This window comes from Ursus arctos, unplaced genomic scaffold, assembly GCF_023065955.2.
Source record: "Ursus arctos isolate Adak ecotype North America unplaced genomic scaffold, UrsArc2.0 scaffold_28, whole genome shotgun sequence".
Taxonomy (NCBI): domain Eukaryota; kingdom Metazoa; phylum Chordata; class Mammalia; order Carnivora; family Ursidae; genus Ursus; species Ursus arctos.
In genome coordinates, this window is record NW_026622963.1 from 13081666 (window position 1) to 13106507 (window position 24842).

Sequence of the window (24842 nt, forward strand, 5' to 3'; positions counted from 1 at the left end):
ATTGGGGTGCAGGTGCCCCTTGTAATGACTATGTTTGTATCCTCTGGGTAAATACCTAGTAGTGTGGTTGCTGGATCATAGGGTAGCTCTATTTTTAACTTTTTGAGGAACCACCATACTGTTTTCTAAGGGTCTGCGCCAGTTTGCATTCCTACCAACAGCATAAAAGCGTTCCATTTTCTCCGTATCCTCACCAACATCTGTTTCCTGAGTTGTTAATTTTAGCCATTCTGACTGGTGTGAGGTAGTATCTCATTGGAGTTTTGATCTGTATTTCCCTGATGCCAAGTGATGTTAAGTTTTTTTCATGTGTCTGTTGGCCATTTGTAGGTCTTCTTTGGAGAAATGTCTGTTCATGTCTTCTGCCCATTTCTTGATTGGATTATTTGTTCTTTGGGTGTTGAGTTTGGTAAGTTACAGATTTTGGATACTAGTCCTTTATCTGATAAGACATTTGCAAATACCTTCTCCCATTCTGTAGATTGCCTTTAGTTTTGTTGACTCTTTCCTTTTCTCTGCAAAAGCTTTTTATTTTGGTGAAGTCCCAATAGTTCATTTTTGTTTTTGTTTCCCTTGCTTTAGACCTGTGTCTAGCAAGAACTTGCTGAGGCCAACGTGAAAGATGTTGCTGCCTGTGTTCTGCTCTAGGATTTTGATGGATTCCTGTCTCACATTTAGGTCTTTCAACCATTTTGAGTTTATTTTTATGTATGGTTTAAGATAGTGGTCCAGTTTTATTCATCTGCCTGTGGCTGTCTAATTTTTCCCATTACCATTTGTTGAAGAGACTGCCTTTTTCCATTGGGTATTCTTTACTGCTTTGTTGGAGATTAGTTGACCATAGAGTTGAAGGTCCATTTCTGGGTTCTCCGTTCTGTTCCACTGATCTGTGTGTCTGTTTGTGTGCCAGTACCATACTGTCTTGATGATTATACCGTTGTAATAGAACTTAAAGACCGGAATTGTGATGCCATCAGCTTCGGTTTTCTTTTTCAACAGTCCTTTGGCTATTCAGGGTCTTTCCTGGTTCCACACAAATTTTAGGATTATTTGTTCCAGCTCTGTGAAAAAGTTGATGGTATTTTGATAGGGATCGCATTAAATGTGTAGATTGCTTTTTGAGAGCATGGACATTTTAACCATGTGTTCTTCCAATCCATGAGCATGGAATGTTTATTTCTTTGTGTCTTCCTCCATTTCTTTCATGAGAGTTCTATAGTTTTCAGAGTAAAGATCCTTTACCTCTTTGGTTAGGCTTAGTCCTAGGTATCTTATGGTTTTTGGTGCAGTTGTAAATGGGATTAATTCCTTGATTTTTCTTTATTCTGTCTCTTCTGTGAATTGATTTTATATCCCGCCACTTTGTTGAATTCCTGTATCAGTTCTAGCAATTTTTGGGTGGAGTCTTTTGTGTTTTCTACATAGAGTATCATGTCATCTGTGAAGAGTGAGAGTTTGACTTCTTCACTGATTTGGATGCCTTTATTTCTTTTTGTTGTCTGATTGCTGAGGCTAGGACTTCCAGTACTATGTTGAGTAGGAGTGGTGAGTGAAAATCCCTGTCATGTTCCTGACATTAGGGGAAAAGCTTTCAATTTTTCCCCATTGAGAATGATATTCTCTGTGGGTTTTTCATAGATGGCTTTTATGATATTGAGGTATGTTCCCTCTATCCCTACACTGCCAAGAGTTTTTACCAAGAAAGGATGATGTATTTTGTCAAATGCTTTTTCTGTATCAGTTGAGAAGATCATATGATTCTTGTCCTTTTTTTTTTTTTTCTTTATTGGTGTGGTGTATCAAATTGATTGATTTGCAAATGTTGAACCACCCTTGCAGCCCAGGAATAAATCCCACTTGGTTGTGGTGAAGAATTCTTTTAATGTGCTGTTGGATTTTGATTAGCTAGGTTCTTGGTGAGAATTTTTGCATCCATGTTCATCAGGGATATTGGTCTGTAATTCTCCGTTTTGGTGGGGTCTTTATCTGGTTTTGGTATCAAGGTAATACTGGCCTCATAGAATGAGTTTAGAAGTTTTCCTTCCATTTCTATTTTTTAATCAGCTTCAGAAGAATAGGTATTAATTCTTCTTTAAATGATTGGTAGAATTCTGCTGTGAGGCCACCTGGACCCGGACTCTTGTTTGTTGGGAGATTTTTCATTACTGCTTCAGTTTCTTTCCTGGTTATGGGTGTGTTCAGGTTTTCTATTTCTTCCTGTTTCAATTTTGGTAGTTTTTATGTCTAGGAGTGCATCCATTTCTTCCAGATTGCGTAATGTTGGCATATAATTGCTCATAAAACTCTCTTATAATTGTTTGTATTCCTTTGGTGTTGGTTGTGATCTCTCCTCTTTCATTTATGATTTTATTTATTTGTGTCCTTTCTCTTTTCTTATTGATAAGTCTGACTAGGGGTTTATCGATCTTATTAATTCTTTCAAAGAACCAGCTCCTAGTTTCGTTGATCTTTTCTGCTGTTCATGGTTTATATTTCATTGATTTCTGCTCTAATCTTATTATTTTTCTTCTCTTGCTGGATTTAGGCTTTATTTGCTGTTCTTTTTATAGCTCCTTTAGGGTAAGGTTAGATTGTGTGTATCAGACTTTTCTTGTTTCGTAAGAAGGGCCTGTATTGCTATATATTTCCCTTGTAGGACTGCCTTTGCTTCATCCCAAAGTATGTGAACTGTAGTGTTTTCATTTTCATTTGCTTCAGTGTATTTTTTTTTTTATTGCTTTTTAGTTTCCTGGTTGTCCCATTCATTCTTTAGTAGGATGCTCTTTAACCTCCCTGTATCTCTGTTCCTTCCAAATTTTTTTTTTTTTTAAAGATTTTATTTATTTATTCGACAGAGATAGAGACAGCCAGCGAGAGAGGGAACACAAGCAGGGGGAGTGGAAGAGGAAGAAGCAGGCTCATAGCAGAGGAGCCCGATGTGGGGCTCGATCCTGTAACGCCGGGATCACGCCCTGAGCTGAAGGCAGACGCCTAACCGCTGTGCCACCCAGGCGCCCCAGTTCCTTCCAAATTTTATCTTGTGATTGAGTTCAGGTTTTAGAGCATTGTGGTCTGAAAATATGCATGGTATAATCTCAGTCTTTTGGTTCCGGTTGAGACCTGATATGTGATCTCTTCTGGAGAATGTTCCATGTGCACTTGAGAGGAATGTGTTGCTTTAGGATAAAATGCTCTTAATAACATCTGTGAAGTCTCATCTAATCCAGTGTGTCATTCAAAGCCCTTGTTTCCTTGTTGATTTTCTGCTTAGACGATCTTTCCATCTCTGTGAGTGGGGTGTTTATGTCCCCTACTATTACTGTATTATTATCAGTGTGTTTCTTTAATTTTGTTATTAATTGGTTTATATATTTGTCTGTTCCCCAGGTAGGGGCATAAATATTTACAGTTGTTAGATCTTGTTAGACCCTTTTATTATGAATCATTGTCCTTCATGTCTTATTATAGTCTTTGATTTAAAATCTAGTTTATGTGATATATATACTCCAGCTTTCTTTTGCTGTCCATTAGCATGATAAACGTTCTCCAACCTCTCATTTTCAATCTGGTTGTGTCTTTGGTCTAAAATGAGTCTCTTATAGACAGCATATCAATGGGTCTTGTTTTTTTATCTGTTCTGATACTTATGTCTTTTGATAGGAGGAATTAGTCTGTTTACATTCAGAGTAATTATTGAAGGATATTAATTTAGTGCCATTGTATTACCTGTAAAGTCGCTGTTTCTGTATATTGTTTCTGTTCCTTTCTGGCCTTTGTTACTTTTGGGTTCTCTCTTCACTCATAGGATCCCCTTTAATATTTCTTGTAGGGCTGGTTTAGTGTTCAAAAATTCCTTTAGTTTCTCTTTTTCCTGGAAACTCTTTGTCTCTCTTTCTATTCTGAATGACAGCCTTGCCGGATAAATTATTCTTGGCTGCATATTTTTCCCATTTAGCATGCATATTGAATATATCATGTCTGTCCTTTCTGGCCTGCCAGGTCTCTGTGGATGGGTCTTCTGCCAGCCTTATGTGTCTACCCTTGTAGGTTCAGGACCTCTTGTCCTGAGCTGCTTTCATGATTTTCTCTTCGTCTCTGAAATTTGCAAGCTTCACTATTATATGTCGAGGTGTTGACCTATTTTTATTGATCTTGAGGCCTCCTGGACTTGAATGCCTGTTTCCTTCCTCAAATTAGGGAAGTACTCAGCTATAGTTAGTCCAAATGAACGTTTCTACCCCCCCCCCCATCTTCTGGGACCCCCTATTATCTGGAAATTATTTTGCTTTATGGTATTTGTGTTCTTGAAGTCTCCCTTCATGATCCCATAGTTGTTTTTCTCCCCACTCTTCTCAGGTTCCTTATTTTGCATCATTTTTTCTTCTGTATCACTGATTCTCTCTCTTCTGGCTTCTTTATCTTTGCTGTTGGAGCCTCCTTTTGTGGACTGCATCTCAGTAACAGCATTTTTAGTTTTGGACTGATTAGATTCTAATTTTTTATTTATACAGTAAGGGGTTCTCTGGTGTCTTCTATGGTTTTTTCAAGCCCAGCCAGAATCTTTATAATCATTGTTCTAAATTCTAGTTCAGACATTTTACTTATATCTGTTATTGATTAAATCCCTGGCAGTGAGTGTTACCTCCTGTTCCTTCTTTTGGGGTGAGTTTCTCCATCTCGTTATTATGTTGAGAAGAGAATAGAAGAAAATGAGAGAATAGACAAAAGTAACAACAGAAAAAAACAAAACAAACCAGGAGAAAACAAAAACAAAACAAAATAAGGAAAAAAAATCAAACAAGAAGTAAAACAGAACAAAACAATAAACTAGATCCTGGGTGTATTTGGTCTGTTTGTTAAGAGAAACTACATCCCAAAATAGCAAAGAAAAATAATAAAGTATATATAAAAATTAAAAAAGAATAAAAGATTGAAAAAAATAAGAAAATAGGTGAACGAAAATAAAACTGGAAGAGTAAAGAATAGAAAACCCCCCACAAATGCTATATGCTGTTTTCCCGAAGAGCTGAAGTTTTGCAGTTCTCTGTCATCTGTAAACTTGGTGCTATGGAGTTGTTGTTCCTTCTGGTCTTTTGGGGGAGGGGCCTGTTGCACCGATTCTTGGGTACCCTTGCCCTGGTGGAATTGCGCCTCCCTTGCCAGGGTGCTGGGCTTAGTTTAAGTGGCTCCAGATTGTACTGTGTGACACTGTTTTGCTCCTTGAAGGCTTTCAGCACTGGTGGCGGGATGAAAATGGCGGTGCCCAGCTCTTTATCCCTGGAGCTGAAAGTTTGTGTCCCTCACTCTTCAGTGAGCCCTCACAGAAAAGCAATCAATCACTCTGTCTCCCTGGTTTCTGTACAAATTCTTTGTTCACCCAGCCTGCGACTGAGTGTTTTTATCTCAGGCATGCGCCGGAGTTTGGGTCTCCAAAAGAATGTCTCTTTCCTTTGGGGTGTCTCGCCAAGCTTCTGCCTTTTGCCTGGACACTGCCTGGAGAGCAGTTGTGTGACCATGCAGCAGTTCACAGTTTACTGTTTACAGCAGCACAGAGCAGAAAGCTGGCACCTAGACTTGCTGTTTTCGATTGGCTTCCCCACTCCGATGCCTGGGGACTCTGCCTCACTCAGCCACTCCCATTCTTCTTGTGGTACTGGGGATCCTGAGACCATGCAGTCCCACCTGGGATTCCGCCCTGCTTTGCTGCCTGAGCGCCTTTAATCCGGTGATGTCCCCCACTGTAGCAGACATAAAAGTTCCGATTTTGTGCCCTGCTGCTTATAATACTTTGCAGTAGCCTCTTTAAGCAGGCTCCTTCCTCTCTGTAGTTTCCTCACATATATCACCCTGCATAGAAGTCTCCACACCTCCTACCTTCCACAGAGTGTTTGCTTTTCTATTTGTAGAATTGCAGCATTTCTTTCTCAGGTCTCTTTTCACAGGTGTTCAGAATGATTTGATAACTATCTAGCTGAATTCTAGGGACCAGACAAACTTAGGGTCTCCTACTCCTCCACCATCTTAACTCCCCTCGGGGATTTCTTTAGTGAGAGGAGAAAGAATATTTCAGGTATCTTCATGTCCACATAGGCCCCTCTCCCCTGAAGGGATAGATATAGAGGCATCTTACTTCTACTGTAAGTCTTAGAGAACAGATGGTCCCATCAGTCATCTTAAAGTTCTCTTCTTCTGGCATGAAGCTTTCAATTTGACATCTTGTTGTTTTTAAGTGTCCATTGGTGAGTGATTGTTAGATCTTATAAACCTCTTAACCAGAAAGTCTTTTCTTATATAAGCCTTATTAGGGTTTGTTCTTGAATTCTTTGTGTGAAACTGCTACGTAAATAAAGCTGTGTGAAATTTTGACTAAATTGCTGTGATTGGAAACTATACATGCTGTTTACCTCACATTGGTGTTTGGTGCAGATGTCATATAGGGAAATGTCCCTGCTACATTACTATTTTTTGAGACAGTTGGTATAGTAGAAGCATCCTGACCTGTGAGGTCTGGTTCTTAGGTGACAGGGTCACTGAAAACATTGGAGAAAGCGGGACTTGCCAGCTGGGCTATGTGAACAACAGGCATTTTGCAAGGCATGTAAGTGTATACACATTCTCGGATGCTTGTGTATGGGTTTGCTGCATTGAGCATTGGTGTGTTTATGTCCCTGACCACCCACTAGTGTATCAGCTACAATTTTAGATCAGGGATTGGCTGTTTTCACAAATAGACTTGTATTGGAATGCCACCTTGCTTACGTACTGTCTGTTGCTGCTTTCCTGTGACAGTGGAATAGTTGGATAGTTGTGACAGAGACCACATTGCCCATAAAGCCTAAAAATATCGTCTGAACTTTAACAAAAAGTTGTTGATCTTTAGTTAAGATTATTTAAAATAGAATGTGAGGGGCGCCTGGGTGGCACAGCGGTTGAACGTCTGCCTTCGGCTCAGGGCGTGATCCCGGCGTTACAGGATTGAGCCCCACATCAGGCTCCTCTGCTATGAGCCTGCTTCTTCCTCTCCCACTCCCCCTGCTTGTGTTCCCTCTCTCGCTGGCTGTCTCTCTCTGTCAAATAAATAAATAAAATCTTTAAAAAAAATAAAGTAATATAAAATAGAATGTGAACTTAGTCACTTATTTCTTCTTTTACATTTCTTCTCATTTCTTTTCTCATCCTCTACAGTTTTTCCCAGGTTTTTTTTTTCCCCAGTAATTCACGTTCATTGCATTTTTGCGAAGTTTTTAGCTTTGCTATCAGAGTAAAAAGAAACCGACCATATTTTTGTAATTTGTTTTATCCCTTTATGTAATATTTAATTAGATTATACTAACAAATGCTATTGGAAATAAATGCTGTCATGCAGTTAACTTGTGGTGAGCGTGACAGGAACAATGTGCAGGCAGACCTGAGAGACAGTGGTCAGGGAGTGGCAACTTTTTGTGATGGGCCAAGCTATGGTATTTTATGGAGGCAGTGGAGCTTTTGTTCTGTGTTTACTGCTTGGTTGAACTGAACCCAGTCATTGAGCCCGAACTAGTAAGGGTCAGGACTTTCTTATTCTTTTAGCTAAAACAAAAAGAAAATCTAGCTGTCCTTTTCTTAATTGCTTCTGTATCACCCTGAAGTATAAACTAGATTTCATTTAGTCAGTATCACCTGTATAGTGTTAACTAAATATATTCGTGGTCTAGGTTTGTTATGGGTTATGTTGAGTATTTTCAGCCATTTAAAAGTTGCATTAAGGGGCACCTGGGTGGCTCAGTCATTAAGCGTCTGCCTTCGGCTCAGGGCGTGATCCCAGAGTCCTGGGATCAAGCCCCACATCAGGCTCCTCTGCTGGGAGCCTGCTTCTTCCTCTCCCACTCCCCCTGCCTGTGTTCCCTCTCTCTTGCTGGCTGTCTCTCTCTCTGTCAAAAAAATAAATACATAAAATCTTTTAAAAAAAAGTTGCATTAAGATGTACGGTTATTTTTACTTAATATATTTGTGTTTTTTTAGGTCAGGTGTGGTCTTGGGGAGATGGTGACTATGGGAAATTGGGCAGAGGCGGTAGTGATGGCTGCAAAACACCAAAGCTTATTGAAAAGCTTCAAGACTTGGATGTTGTGAAGGTTCGATGTGGAAGTCAATTTTCTATTGCTTTGACGAAAGATGGCCAAGTTTATTCATGGGGAAAAGGTGACAACCAGAGACTTGGGCATGGAACAGAAGAACATGTTCGTTATCCCAAACTCTTGGAAGGCTTGCAAGGTGAGTGCAAGATGTAAACTTTTGAAACTCTTTGAAGCTTTTCTTTAGTAATCTTTTAAAGTTTGCAGGTTTTTCTTTTTTTTTTAACCTAATATTTCATGACTGACTTATCATTAGAAGGCTTTTACCCACATTTTCATAGGTATAGATAATAATGGAAAGTAGTTTGTCTCTATTAAAAAATGGTGTAGGGCCCCTGCGTGGCTCAGTCGGTTAAGAGTCTGCCTTTGGCTCAGGTCATGATCCCGGGGTCCTGGGATCAAGTCCCACATCAGGCTCCCTGCTCTGCGGGGAGCCTGCTTCTCCCTCTGCCTCTGCCTCTCTCTGCTTCTCCTCAATAAATAAATAAAATCTTTTAAAAAAATGGTGTAGAATTATTCTTACCAGATTTTATTTGAAACTCATTTAGTTTTATTAAATATTGATAAGTCCTTTTTGTGACAGGCATCTATTCATCAAAGTAAGCTGGCCCTAGTGAGATTAACTTCTGTTGGTGAGGTTACTGATAGTTATACTGTAGACATTGCTAAGAGGACAGATACGCATGGTGCTGTGGGAGCAGAGTGGGAGATAGGATTGGTATGCTTGAAGTGGTCTCATTTGAACTTATCCTTGATGGATAAATCCTGCATGTTTGGTTTCAAGGGCATCTAGCATGCATTCTAGATAGAATGGGAGCCAAGGCATGTAGGTGTGCTTTGCAGATGCCTTCTGAAGTGTGGAAGAGCTTGATGATAGGTGTATCAGGTGGCCTGTAGTGCTAAAGGGGGTGGGCAGACTGCTTTTTAAAGGAGTAGGCTGTAAGTATTTTAGGTTTGAGTACCATACATTGTATGTCTCAACTACTTGTTTTCTGCTGTTGTAGCCCAAAAGGAGCTATAGACAATAAGTAAACAAATGGGCCTGGCTGTGTTATAGTACAACTTTATTCACAAAAATAATCCTTGGCCTGTGTTTGCATGAGAGATGAAGTTTGTTGAATCCCTGAGCTAGATTCTACTTTGTTTATGTTTTTGCTTTTTAGTCAAGGGAGTTTGGAATTGAGACTTTTAAATGGGACTTGGTTGTTTCTTTCCCCATCGTTATTATTTTAAAACACATTCATACCTTGGGGTGCCTGGGTGGCTCAGTTGGTTAAGCGTCTGACTCTTGGTTTTGGCTCAGGTTGTGATCTCAGGGTCTTGAGATCAGGCCTCGCATTGGGCTCTGTGCTAGGCATGGAGTCTGCTTGAGATTCTCTCTCTCCCTCTCCCCCTGCTCACACATGAATGTGCTGTCTCTCTCTCTCGCGCTAAAAATAAATAAATAAAATCTTTAAAACATATTAATACCTTGATGACAAGAAGGTATTATGGTATTTATTATTTTCTAAGTTTCTGAAATAAGTTGTAGGGTAATAGAGTTGGTTGTATGTTATGGAACTGTGTTTGAATTTTGTTAGCCTTCTTGTTTATATATTTTTTTCACTTAGGAAAGGAAATCTGCTTCCTCAGCTACGTTTATTAGATACAAAGATAGCTTGCTATGAAAGCATTTAAATGATTGATGGTACAGTCCTTTTGGCCATCACTTATGTCAGTGTATGATAGGCTGTCAAGATAGAATTGTTCTCCTTACTCTGGTAGTGTTTTGTAGATGAATTATTTTTTATGTTGACATTTTTGAAAACATCCCTTGTGTTGGTCTTGTTAGATTTACTATTAAGCAAAAATACAATATTTTAATACTATTTAAACAGGAAAAACATATCTGTATCATTTCACTTCGGAGAAAAAGATTTTGTTTTAGAAAACTTCCTTAATGAAGACAGCCCACAATCTGGGCTATAAAGCACACATTAACATATTTAAAAGAAGAGAAGAGAGATCAGACTATGTCTGCTCTCAGACTACAAGGGAATTAAACTAAAAATTGTAACAGATAGTTGGAAAATCCCCAAATACATGGAGATTAAACAGCAAACTTCCAAATAACACACGGTTAAACAAAAAATCTTAAGAAAAATTTTAAAATATTTTGAACTAAATGAAGATGAGAACAACTTACCAAAATTTGGGGGATGCAGTGAAAGCAGTGCTTAGAAGAAAATTTATAGCATTGAATGCATATATTAGAAAAGAAGAAAAATCTAAAGTAAGTAATCTTTGTGCACAGGAAAGAAAACAAAGTGTAAAGATAGGGTGCCTGGTGACTCAGTTGATTAAGTGTCCGACTCTTGATATTGGCTCAGGTCATGATCTCAGGGTTGTGAGATTAAGCCCCACATTGGACTCTGTGCTGGGCATGGAGCCTGGTTAGATTCTCTCTCTCCCTCTCCCTCTTCCCCACGCCCCTGGCATACTTTCTCTCTCAAAAACAAATGAACAAGCCACTAAGATGTAAAGTCAACCTATAGAATATAGAATGGGAGAAAATATTTGTAAATCATATATCTGATAAGGGGTTAATATCAAAAATATTTAAAGGACATTTAAAATTCAGTAGCAAAACAAGCAAAAAACCTACCCCATAACCAATTTGATTAAAAATTAGGCAGAGGATCTGAGTAGACATTTTTCCTAAGATGAATTATAGATGGCCAACAGGTACATGAGGAAGGTGTTCAGCATCAGTAATCATCAGGGAAATGCAAATCAAAACCATAGGTGGGAGAACACTTCATACCTGTTTGAATGGCTGTTATCAAAAAGAAGAAATACAAGTGTTGGTGAGGATGTGGAGAAAAAGAAACTCTTGTGTGCTGTTGATGGAAATGTGAATTGGTATAGACACTGGAAAACAGTAAGGAGGCTTCACAAAAAATTAAAAAAAGAACTATCATATGATCCCACAATTCCACTTCTGGGTGTTTATCTGAAGGAAGTAATTATATGAACTCAAAAAGGTGTCTCCATCCTCAGGTTCATTGCAGCATTATTCACAGTCACCAAGATATGGAAACAACCTAAGTGTCCCACTGGTAGATGAGTAGATAAAGAAAATGCAGTATATACATATGATGGAATATTATTCAGCCATAAAAAGGAAGGTAATTCTTCCATTTGTGTTAACATGGATGGACCTTGAGGGCATTATGCCGAGTAAATAGGTCAAGTAGAGACAGGCAAACACTGTATCATCCTACTTATATGTGGAATCTAAAAAAACCCCTCAAAACTCCCCCCAAACCCCTGCCAAACTCATAGATACAGAGAATAGATTGGTGGTTGCCAGATGTGGGGCTTGCGGGGGGTGGGTAAAGTGGGTGAAGGTGTGGTCAAAAAGTATAAATTTCTAGTTGTGAATAATCCTTTGGGATATAATATACATCATGGTGACTGTAGCTAATAATACTTTATTGTATATTTGAAAGTTGCCAAGAGAACAGATCTTAAAAGCTCTCATCATAAGAAAAAAAATTGTAATTATGTGTGGTTATGGATGTTAAAAAGATATCAGTAGTCTAAGTTTCCACCTTAGGAAACTAGATATAGGAGAGCAAATTGAATCCAAAATAAGAAGAAGGAAAGAAATACTGAGAATTAGAGAAGAAACCAATGAAATTGAAAACAGAAAAATAATAGAGAAGATCAAGGAAACCAAAAGCTCGTTCTTTGAAAAGATTAATAAAATCAATATACCTTTAACTAGGCTAAGAAAAAAGGAAAACAGGACACAAATTACTAATATCAGAAAAGAAAGAGAAAACATCACTACAGATCTTATTAACATTTTCAAGAGGATAAGGGAATACTAAGAACAACTCTATGCCCGCAAATTTGATAACTTTGATGAAATGAACCATTTCTTTAAAAGATACAATTTGCCAGAATTCATACAAGAAGTAGACAAACTGAATAGGCTTATATTTCTTAAATTAAGTCAATAATTAATAACTTTCCAAAACAGAAAGCATGAGGCCCAGATGGGTTTACTGGTGAATTCAACCAAACATTTAAGGAAGAAATTATACCAATTTTCTGTAATCTCTTTCAGAGTGGAAGCAAAGGGAATACTTCTTAATTCGTTCTACAAGGCCAGCATTACCCTAAAACCAATGCCAGACAAAAATATTAGAAAAGAAAATTATAGACCAACGTCTCTCATGAATATAGATGCAAAAATCCTCAACAAAATATTAGCAAATCAAATTCAGCAATGTATGGGAAGAATTAAACATCACCACCAAGTTGAATTTATTCTGCATATGCAGTGGTGGCTAGTTCAACATTCAAAAACCAATTAATGTAATCCATCAAATTAAGAGAGTGATAAGAAAAATCATATGATCATATTAATAGATGCAGAAAAAGCATTTGATAAAATCCAATACCTGTTAATGATAAAAACTTTCAACAAACTAGGAATGGAGAGAACTTCATTAACTTGATAAATAATATTTATAAAAATCCTACAGCTAACATCATACTTAATGGTGAGAAACTTGAAGCTTTCCCACTAAGATAAAGTATAAGAAAAAGATCTCTCATCTCACCATTTCTTTTCAGAATCATACTGGAAGTTCTAGCTAATGCAACAAAACAGCAAAAAGTTATTAAAGATATACAGATTGAGAAGGAAGAAATAAAACTATCTTTTTTCACAGATGACATGAATGTTTATGTAGAAAATCTGAAAGGATCAACAAAAAAGCTGGAAGTAATAAATGATTATAACAGAGTTGCAGGATACAAAGTTAATACACCAAAGTCACTTGGTATATATCTTAGTTCCTATATACCAGCAACTAAGAAGTGGAATTTGAAATAAATACAAAATACCATTTTGTATTTATTAATTTAATACATTAGTATTAAAAAAGTGAAATAGGTGTAACTCTAAAAAGTAAGTACAAGAACTATATGAGGAAAATTACAAAACTGATGAATGAAATCAAAGGAGAACTAATAAATTGAGAGATATTCTATGTTCATGGATAGGAACACCAAATACTGTCATTTCTTTCTATATTGATCTACACATTTAATGCAAGACAAACTGATTCTAAATTTTATGTGGAGAGGCAAAAGACGTAGAATAGCAAACACAGTATGGAAGGAGAAGGGCAGGTTGGAGGACTGACTACCCAACAGCAAGACTTAATATAAAGCTACAGTAATCAAGAAAGTGTGACATTGACTAAAGTGTAAACAAATAGATCATTGGAACAAAATAGCTGAGAAATAGACCCACTTAAGTGTAGTTAATTGATCTTTGACAAGGGAGTCAAGGCAATACAATGAAGCAGAGGTAGCTTTTTCAACAAATGGTTTTGGAACAAGTAGATATTCATATGCAAAAAAACCCCAAATAGTTGATGGATGAGGCTGTGCATATGTTGGGGTGTGGGGGGTATATGGGAAATCTCTGTGCCTTTTCCTCAGTTTTGCTCTGAACCTAAAAATATTCTAAAAATAGAAAGTCTCTTGGGGCACCTGGGTGGCTCAGCCGTTAAGCGTCTGCCTTCGGCTCAGGTTGTGATCCCAGGATCGAGCCCTGCATCGGGCTCCCTGCTCAGTGGGAAGCCTGCTTCTCCCTGTCACACTCCCCTTGCTTGTGTTCGCTCTCTCGCTGTCTCTCTCTCTCTCTGTCAAATAAATAAATCTTTAAAATAAAAGTAAAAATAGTCTCTATGAGGCAAAAAGAATATATTTTGTGTGGTTATACCTTGGGAAGGAGAATATGATTTAAAGATTAATTAAAATACACTTGTCTCTTTCTGAATGAAAATCTGAATAAGGAGAAAAAAGTAATTTTTTTTTTCATATTAAGGTAAGGAAAAGATCTTTTCATACCTTATTTAATTTTCAGGCTGTGGGTCTTAATAAATTGTAGCTAGTAAAATGTAATGGGTTTTAATAACATACATGAAGCAGGTGAATTATGCATATTAAAGCAATGAATTATCATTTAGAAGTTGACATTAAATACCCCCTGACCTGAATGACCCACAGCAGAAGTCAGGTGTGAAGCTGTATTGTATCACTCTTTCCTCCTAGGGAAGAAGGTAATTGATGTGGCTGCAGGCTCCACCCACTGCCTGGCTCTGACTGAGGACAGCGAGGTCCATAGCTGGGGGAGCAACGACCAGTGCCAGCACTTTGACACCTTGCGTGTGACCAAGCCGGAACCTGCTGCACTGCCAGGACTGGATACCAAACACATAGTTGGAATTGCCTGTGGACCTGCTCAGGTACTGAGTAGATAGTTTGGTTAGATATTTTGTGGAATTTTGGCTTCCTGTCCTTCATTGCTAGTATGTAGAAATACCATTGACTTGTGTGTGTTGTCCTTATATCCTGTAGTTGTAGTCAGTATGATGTTGAAGAGTTGTGGGAAGGCACATCCTTGTTCTTTTTTTTTTTTTTTTTAAGATTTATTTTATTTTATTTATTTGACAGAGAGAGGCAGTGAGAGAGGGAACACAAGCAGGGGGAGTGGAAGAGGGAGCCCGATGTAGGGCTCGAGCCCAGAATGCTGGGATCATGACCTGAGCTGAAGGCAGACGCTTAACGACTGAGCCACCCAGGTGCCCTGGCCCCGGCATATCCTTGTTCCTGATTGTGGTGGGAAAGCATTTAGTCTTTCACCGTTAGCTAGGATGTTAGCTGTAGGATTTTTTTTTTAGTAGATGCCTTATCAGATGAAGGAAGTTTCCTTTAACTCCTACTTTTTTGAAAGTTTTTTCTAATACTGAATAGATGCTGAATTTTGTGAAATGCTTTTTTCTTTTCAAATGATATGATCATGTAGTTTTCCTTCTTTAGTCTGTTTATATGGTAGAATATGTTGTTTTTCAAATATTGACCAAACCTTGCATTACCGAGATAAACCCCACTTGGTTATGGTATATTATTCTTTATTATATATTGTTTTATTTGATTTGCTAATTACATTGTGGAGGATTTTTCTCTTGATGGTTATCAGAGATAATTGGTTTGTGGGTTTTTTTTTTTTTGTGGTTTTATACTATATGTCTGTAAAACTGGCCTCATAAAAAGTGTTGGCAAGTGTTCCTTTCTCTTTTGTTTTCTAGAAGGGATTGTGTAGAATTAGTGTTATTTCTTCTTTAAATGTTTTTTTGTGAATCCATCTGAGCCAGGAGGTTTCTTTCTCAGAAGATCTTTAAGTAAAAATTGTTTCTTTAAGAGATGCAGCACTATTTATTTTATTCTTGGGTGGGTTTTCCTGGTTTGTGGTGCTCAAGGAGTTGTTCCATTTCATCTAAGTTGTCTGATTTTTGTGTATGAAGTTTTCCTTAGTATTCATTTACTAATCTTTTGAAGTCTTTGGGGTTTGCAGTGATATTGTATTGGTAATTTTCTTTTTTTTTTTTTTTTTGTCAGTTTTGCCTAGAGGTTTATCCATTTTATTGATCTTTTTAAAGAACTAGATTTTAGTTTCATTAATTTTCCCCTTGTTTTTTGTTTTCTATTTCGTTGGTTTATTCTCTTGTCTTTGTTATTTTTTCCCCCGTTAGCTTGCTTTGGGTTCATTTTGTTCTTTTTTTTTTTAGTTTCTTCAGGAGGAAGCTTAGGTTAATTTTGGACCCTTCTTTTGTAATATTTAAGCGCTTGATGCTATAAATTTCCCTCTAAGCAGTGCTTTAATTGCACCCGCACATTTTGATATTTTTTCATTTTTGTTCAGTTCAAAATACTCTCTAATTTCTCTCGAGAATTGCTCTATGACCTGTGGATTATTGTTATCATTTAATTTCAAAATGTTTGGAGGTTGTTCTGTTACCATGCTGTTACTGATTTCTGGTTTAATTTTATTGTGGCTAGAGAATAGACTATATGATTTCAGTTCTAGATTTGTTAAGATTTGTTTTATGTCTCAGGATATGTTCTCTTATTAAGTGAATGTTCAGTGTGTGTGTTTGAAAAGAGTTGTGTGTTTTATTGTTGATGTATTTTGCTGTTGTTGGGTGAAGTGTTCTATAAATGTCAATTAAATCCAGTTCATTGATGGTGTTATCCAGTTCTACGTCCTTGCTGATTTTCTGTCTGCTTGTTCTGTCTCTTTCTGGGAGGGTAGCGTTGGTATTTCCAAGTATAGTTATGTATTTCTCTATATCTTTTTTCAGGTCTATCAGTTTTTTTTTTTTAAATATCAGTGCGTTTGGCCATTAAAAAATTATGGTTGACTCTACAGTGGCATTAAGTATATTCATGAGATTGTTATCACTGCTGTCCATCTCCAGAACTTTTTCATCATCCCAAACAGAAATTCTGTACCTATTAAACAATTACTCTCCATTTCTCCTCCCCCTGGTCCCTAGTAACCTCAAATTTACTTTCTGTTTCAGTGAATTTGTCTATTAAAGATACCTCTTATAAATGGAATCATGTAATATTTAACCTTTTGTGTCTGACTTGTTTCATTAAGCATAAGGTTTTCAAGGTTGATCCATGTTGTAGCATGTTTCAGAATTTTATTCTTTCTAAAGGGTTAATAATATTCCATTATATTTATAATCCCACATTTTGTTCATTTATTCCTCTTCAGTGGACACGTGAATTGTTTGTACCTTTTGGCTGTTTTGAATAATACTGCTATGAATATTTAATGTACAAATGTCTATTTGAGTCCCTACTTTCAGTGTTTTTGAGCATTATCTAGGAGTAGAATTGCTGGAGCATATGGTAATTATGAGGAATTTGAGGACCAGTCAAACTGTTTTCCACAGCAACTGCATGATTTTTACATTCCCACCAGATAGGCAGAAGGGTTTCGATTTCTGCACATTTTTTTTCACACTGTTATTTTCTGCTTTTGTTTGTTTGTTTGAAGCCATTTTAGTGGGTGCATTGTAGTATCAGACTGTGGTTTTGATTTGCACTTCCCATAGAAAAGATGTTGAGCATCTTTTCATGTGCTTATTGACCATTTGTATATCTCCTTTGGAGAAATGTCTTTTAAGTCCTTTGCCCCTTTTTGAATTGTGTTTTTTTTCCTGTCTTTCTTTATTGAGAAGTTCGTGACATATAGTGGATATTAATCCCGTGGCAGGTCTATGATTTACAGCTATTTTTTTTCCCATTCTATGCTTGTCTTTTCGTTCTGTCGATAGTGTCCTTTGATGCACACAATTTTTAAATTTTGAGTAAGTCCACTTTATCTATTTTTTCCTCTGTTGCCTATGCTTTTGGTGTTATATATATCCAAGAAATCCGTTGTCATGTAGATTTTACCCAGTGTTTTCTTCTAATAGCTTTATAGTTTTAGCTTTTATGTTTTGGTCTTTGATCCATTCTGAGTTACTTTTTGTATATGGTGTAGGGTAAGGATCCAATTTGATTGTTTTGCAGTTTGTAGAACTGGACCGTTTGTAGAAGAGATTGTTCTTTCCCCATTGAATGGTCTTGGTACTTTTCAAATCATTTTACTGTATAGGCAAGAGCTTATTTTTGGACTCTCTATTCTGTTTAATTGGTCTGTATGCCAGTATTTTATTGGTACTTTATGCTAGTACCATACTGTTTTGATTACTGTAGCTTTGTAATAAGCTTTTAATTAGGAATTGTGAGTCTTCTAATTTTGTTCTGTGTTTCAAGATTATTTTGCTTATTTGGGGTCACTTGAGATTCCATGTTAATTTTAGGATGGGTCTGACAGTTTTTGTTTTATATATTTTGAAGCTCTTTTTTTTTTTTTTTAAAGATGTGTGCAGATTTAGGTTTGTCTTGTCATCTTGGTGAATTGACCCTTCTATCATTATGCAGTTTGTCCCCTTATCCTTGTTGTTCTTTGCTGTGAGGTCTCTTTTCTCTGATTTTAATGTAGGTATTATAACTGTTCATTTAATTAGTGTTTGCATACTGTAATTTTTCCATCCTTTACTTAAAAAATTTTTTTCAAATTGAAATAATATATATTCATGGGAATTTGCCAATATCATAGGTCTTGTTTACTGTAGCTAGATAAGAAATTTATATTTTAGTTCCTTTGCCTTTCCATATAAAGTTTAGAAAGTCTTGTATATTGGCAAAAATATCTTGTAACTGTTTAAGTGGATTATGATCCTCATTTTCATCTATTAATGTGTATCAGTAATTTTGAGAGTGAAAAGATTTTAAACTTTTTATCTTTTTATTTGTGGTACAGTGAGATTGGGTCCTAAAATGAGAAAAATTGGAAGCTGATAGTATATGAACTAGACCATGAACATTTGGGACACTCAGAAAGATGTATAAGTAATAATTTAAGGCATCTTTATAATTCATGATGGTGAATCTCTCCTGTGAAACAGTCAAAGAGCTGAATATGTAGATTCATTTAAGTTCTTACGATTCTTCCATAGAGTTTTGCCTGGTCATCTTGTTCTGAGTGGTCCATTGGCCTCCGTGTCCCATTTGTGGTAGACATCTGCTCAATGACTTTTGAGCAGCTGGACCTCCTATTGCGGCAAGTGAGTGAAGGGATGGATGGCACTGCTGACTGGCCCCCACCTCAAGAGAAAGAGTGCATGGCTGTGGCAACGCTGAATCTTCTACGACTTCAGGTATTAATGATTTCCTTTCCTCTCCCACCCTTTGTGTTTTAGGTGTTTGTAATAATGTTTATGTATATTGAAGGGAATGGGTTTTAGCCTGTAAAGTGAACGACTAATGAAAATTTTAAAGTATGTAAAGTATTTAGATTACTTAGATTAGGTTATTTAGATTATTCTGGAGTATAATTTGTATAAGGTTTAAAAACAATCAGTATAGTTATCTTAAATTTATCCTGAAAGTCAGTGTTTGCATGCAGGTAAGTGTGTGTATGGATTGTATTATTTCTGCGATAATCAGCTTATTTGCATTTATCATGGAGTCGGTCTTGAATTTACGTTCTTGTGTGTGGAGAAACAACTGGGTGAGGCAATAGATAATTGAGAGACCAGCTGGATGTGCTAGCCAATCTCTCCTCTGGAGTGTGAAAGTTCAACTCATTAATCTTGGGCTGCCTCCAATAGTACCTCCACTTTGTCACAGGGAAGGTTAAGGTTTAAAGTCAAAATAAGAAAAGCTATAAAAATATTTTTCACCTTCTTTCCTTTCTTCCTCCCTTCTTCCCTTCCTTTGTCTCTTTCTCTTTCCTTCTTTGTGTAAAACTATAGCTGAAATATTTTGTTGGCCTATTTTTCTTGGTAATAAAATCCTATGACAGAATGTCAAGAGACTGGTTTTTCTTAACAAAGTAATTTTTCCCTTTATAATATAAGGATTTCTGTGTAACCAGTCATGTCCCCCTCTGCTCTCTCCCCATTTTTGCCTTGGTTTCTAAAAAGCACATGGATGAAAATGTAATGTTTAGTTACTTCTCTTTCCCAAAAGTCTTTGTAGGAGCTCATTTATTAGCTCCACTGTGGTCCCTTTCATGAATCTACCTAGTTGTTTGTCGCTTCGCATGGTTTGTAGCAATGTTACTGTCTGGTCAGTGCTATGGAGAAAGACCTTGTACATGTCTCAGGCTTGTTTCCTTTTGGCCCATATTTGCCTGGTGCCATAAGTTTTTCTGTTGCTTTATTCCATCTTTCTAGGTCCTTATGCTTTAGTTGTATCATTTTAAAATTCACTTACAAAGCTTGATTCTTAAAAAGTATCCAATTTGGGAATCTTTATTCATTAGGTGAATTTAATTTTTTATGGCTATTGTGATTGCTAATGTATTTGAATTTAGGTTTTCTGATTAGTTTTATATAGGTTTATTCTTCATTTTCTTATTTCTTGATAAAGTTTCCAAAACAGTTTTTTCTTTTCAAATACCTTTAATTGTTCCTAAGCTTTTCAATTTGACTTCTGGACGTTAATCATGTTACAAAAAAATTAAATATTTGTTAATTCCACAAAGTGTTAAGTTAACCAGTACTTCTCTTCCTGAAAAACATAGGGGTTATAGGATGCGTTAAACTTATACTCCCCTTTCCACCTTCTGTGTTTAAATTGTCAGGTAGGCTATTATTACACTGGATCTAAGACAGTCTGATTTATGGTGTGTGTGTGTGCCCCTAAAAGAAAAAAATGCTCCCAATTGCGATATGTAAGATATATTTCTGACTTAGGACATGAAAAGAAATTTTCCTCCAATTGATTATTATCATCATAATCATCATTTTTTAAGAGACCATCCTTACTTTGATATAGTCTTTTTTTTTTTAAACCAATTTGTTTTGTTGTTGCTTACATCCTCTCCCGCTAGGGTACCTCCTGCAGTTAACTTTCTTCATCAAGGTCTGTGAGTTATAAAGTCTGAAAACTCTGCTTGAATGCTTCTTAAGATAGTTTAATAGGGCTTAGCTTTTTAGATTACCGTTATTTTATCAGCAATTTGAAGGTGTTCTTTCTTCCGATTTCTATTGTTGCTGTTGAGAATTGTTACATTGGTGTAATTGTTTCTTTGTAGCTAATTTGCCTTTCTTTTTGGTAGCCTTTCAGATGTTTTTTTGTTTTATAATTTTAACATATCATGTCTAGGTGAGGATTTATTTTTGTATGTATAACTTGAGGTTATTATTCTTATTAAATCTGAGATTATAGATTTTTGTTAGGTTTTGAAAAATATTCACTGTTTACCATTGCAATTGCTCTTTTTTTTTAATCTACTTTTCCCTTGGAGAACTCCTTCTCTATGTATGTTGAACTTTTCTCGTCTTCCCAAGTATCACAACTTCTTTGATATTTTTAAATCTTTTAATCTTTTTTAATGTTCACTTTCTGTCTTTCCATTCTGCCTTCTGGTTTTTCATTCAGTGCTCTCTTTTAGTTCCCAAATTCTTCAGCTGAATGTTCCATATTTTTGAGTTGTCCATTTATTTAATACATAATTGTATGATCACAGCATTACACATACTAATTCATTAAATCCATGTGCTACCCATCTGAGAGGTAGGACCCCTGGTATGTATGGCACAGATGAGGATGTACAGAGAAGTTCGGGAATGTGGCCCAGGTCAGGTATCCATTGCATGGAGGTTCAGGGCTAGGACCTGAGCCCAGGCTTTTCACATTTTTGCTTGAGGTTTTTATTCTTGTAGTTGTTTTTCTCATTTTTAGAATTTATATTTGAGCCTTTTTCAGGGCTTTCATTTTGTTCATTATGTTCTTTTGTTCTGGGTTTTGTGCCTTCCTTGATCTCTAAGAACATTTACTTTTTTTTTTTTTAAGATTTTATTTATTTATTTATTTATTCATTTATTTATTTATTTGAGAGGGTGGGGTAGGGACAGAAAGACTCCCAAGCAAACTCCATGCTGAGCACAGAGCCTGACATGGGGCTCAATCCCACAACCCCCAAGGTCACGACCTGAGCCGAAACCAAAAGCTGGATGCTTAACTGACTTGCCACCCAGGTATCCCAGAACATTTACTCTTTTTGTGGATTCATTCCAATGTTTATATTGATACCTATTCTAGGGACATGAGTTCTGCCTCTTATAAGAGCTTTGTCTTTGATTTTCCCTTATGACCTAGTATGGCTTGTCCTTTCAGGGGAGGTCTTGCTAGGGGTATCTCTTTGCCTTTGGCTATGGTGATGTCCCTAAAGGGCAGTTTTATATTTGTGTCTCTGAAGTGTCATGTGTTTCTCAGGCTCTAGATGTTTTGGTGTTCAATTCTTGACTTGTGATATCTATACTTAGTTGGTTGGTATGAATTTGATTTTACATCTGCTCACAGGGCAGGCCAGGTCTCTGATTTCTTGTGGGGTCTCTTTCTACCCAAAGCCTTCGTGGGTAGTGTTGCCTTCAAGTCCTGGCTGGTGATAGATGGGTGATCTTCAGTGGCTCAGAGGGCTGCCATGAGCAGTTTGGATCTCATGCCCGAAGGCCTTGATCTGCTCTCAGAGCCCAGAACCTGTTAGCTCCTGCTATGTGTGTCCCTCTGAGTTCTGGTTTGGCCCTCGAGGAGTTTCCTTGTGTATTCTCAGCTTGGTTATATAATCTTTGAACTGTTTTTTGGTTGTATTATATTCACTCTTCTCTGTTTGGTACAGATGGTTGGGGGTGGGATCGAGGTTGCTGTTTCAGCTCTCTATTGATCTTGAGGTCTTCCATATATGTATTTAAAGTGGGTTTAAAAAATTTCTCTTAAAAATACCTTACCATTGATTCTCAGCTAGTATGGGTAAAATTTTTTAGTCTGGTTAAAAAAATTCACATATCAGAACTTTTCCTTTATTATTTGAACAAAATGCATTTTGAGGTATCATTTAACCTTTAATAAGTTTTGATATCCACTTTTTTTTAGGGCTTCTAAATTAAAATTGTTTTTCTCCTTTCAGTTGCATGCTGCCATTAGTCACCAGGTTGACCCAGAATTCCTTGGTTTAGGTCTGGGCAGCGTCCTCCTCAACAGCCTGAAACAGACCGTGGTGGCCCTGGCCAGCAGTGCGGGAGTGCTGAGCACTGTGCAGGCAGCTGCCCAGGCTGTGCTACAGAGCGGGTGGTCCGTGCTTCTGCCCACCGCTGAGGAGAGGGCCCGGGCCCTCTCTGCTCTCCTTCCCTGTGCAGGTGGGCTTGGGTGAGGAGCAGGAGAGGGAATGGGTTGGGCGCACAAGAGGGTGCCAAGAGGTGTTGGTGCTTACCTCACATTGGCAAAAGTTTTTTCCCTTTCCAGTTTCAGGCAATGAAGTTAACATAAGTCCAGGTCGTCGATTCATGATTGATCTTCTGGTGGGCAGCTTGATGGCTGATGGAGGCTTGGAGTCAGCCTTAAATGCAGCCATTACTGCAGAAATCCAGGTATGTTTCTGGGAGCGTGTATGTGAACTGACAGGCAATTTTTGCCTGGCAGTGAGCTAAGATTGAAACACTGTACTCATATGAAGAAATAGTAACCTATTGCCAGAATTGAAAAACTGAAACATAAAACGTTTAGTAACATCCAGATATTTTTGATAAAGTCTTTTTTATCTTACTAGTTAAAAAATTTATTGAGATATTAAGTGTGATAAAATATATCTATCTTTCTCTGTTTAAAAGAATGTGACAGATACCCTAATCATATTATGAATAATTTCCATCACCCTAGAAAGTGCCATTGTACCTCTTTGCACTCAAAAGTTAGGGCTCCCCTGCCTCCCTTAGATTAAATTAGCTTCGTAATTTAGTAATTTAGTAAATTAGATTAAATTAGCCAGTTCTGGATGTCATATATGTGGAAGCATATAGTATGTACTGTTTTGTGTCTGCTTTATTTTGCCTTGGTAATTTTCAAACTCATCTTCATTGTTTTTACCTTTGAGGAGTATTTCATTGTATGATTATGGCACTATTTGTTTATCCATTCTCCTGTTAATAGACATTTGATTATTTTTGATTGTCTGAAGTTGCTTTGATCATGCTGTGTACAGTTCTTTAGTGAATACGTGTTTTTTTCTTGGGTAATTACTTTGAATTATAATTTGCTATGTCTTATGGTGAGTGTGTTTTTTAGTTTCCCAAAGTGGCTATGCCATTTAATTTGAATCAGCCTATGTGAGAGTTCTAGCTCTTTCTTGACCTAACCAACATGAGTCATGTCATTCTTCATAAATTTAGCTATTCTTGGTGGGGGAGTGTGGTTTTTAATTTTCATTTGCATGTACTTAATGGTCATTCATAGCTTCTTTTGTTGCTTTCATAGTTGCAATAGTTTTTTATTTAAAAACTCACACTGACAAAATTAGATGAAGTAAGTATATTAAAAGCAAACAAAATAAGTCAATTGGAAAAAAGCCAATTATCATATGATCTTACTCATATGTGGAATTTAAGAAACAAAACAGGATCATAGGGGAAGAGAGGAAAAAATAAAACAAGATGAAATCAGAGAGGAAGACAACCCATAAGAGACTCTTAATCATAGGAAATAAACTGAGGGTTGCTGGAGGGGAGGGGAAGGGGGATAAAGGGATGGGGTCACTGGGTGACGGACATCAAGGAGGGCACGGATGTAATTAACACTGGGTATTATATAAGACCGATAAATCACTGACCTCTACCTCTGAAACCGATAATACATTATATGTTAATTGAATTTAAATAAAAAAGAAAAAGTCTTTGAAAACATACCTAAATATTTTAATTAAATTGAAAAAAATAGAAGAAATCATATATATAATGTTAGGAATAATGACCGTTCTTTGTGTAGCTGTTATTTTCCAGGTACTATGCTGTGTACTTTACTTTCATTTTCTCTTTTAACTTTGTCAACACTGTTGACTGGAAAAAGTGGTTTAAAATTCCATTTTATAGATGTGAACATAAGTACCACAGAAGTGTAGTGATTTAGTAAGGTGTCAAGACTAGTGAGTGGCAGGTTTGCTGACTCCAAGCCTCTTCATTTTCTTCCTCTTCTCCACAAAGCTTGCCTGATGGGAACAGTGATAGTGAACAGGCAGAGGCAGTCCATGTGTGGGTCAGACAGTAACCTTGACATGACCCAAGCAGTATTTTTAGAACCAATTAACTAATTATTTTTATTACTTATCATTTATTTATCTTATTAGTTTCAGAGGTAGAGTTCACTGATTCATCAGTTGCATATAACACCCACTGCTCATTACATTAAGTGTCCTCCTTAATGCCCATCACCCAATTATCCCTTCCTCCCACCCATTTCCCCCCTCAGACGTTTCTCCAAGAA

General features: G+C 37.0%; 1 protein-coding gene across 5 annotated transcripts in view; it reads left to right on the plus strand.

The window, feature by feature from the left end:
* The window catches only part of HERC2 (HECT and RLD domain containing E3 ubiquitin protein ligase 2), a 237594-nt gene that overhangs the window by 60961 nt on the left and 151791 nt on the right, over positions 1-24842 (plus strand). For all 5 annotated transcript variants that reach the window (XM_026510286.4, XM_026510288.4, XM_026510289.4 and 2 more), the window contains exons 15-19: positions 8002-8253; positions 14232-14425; positions 18539-18739; positions 22498-22726; positions 22833-22957. In XM_026510286.4, coding sequence (XP_026366071.1) covers positions 8002-8253; positions 14232-14425; positions 18539-18739; positions 22498-22726; positions 22833-22957 — 1001 coding nt within the window. The remainder of the gene's footprint in view (positions 1-8001; positions 8254-14231; positions 14426-18538; positions 18740-22497; positions 22727-22832; positions 22958-24842) is intronic.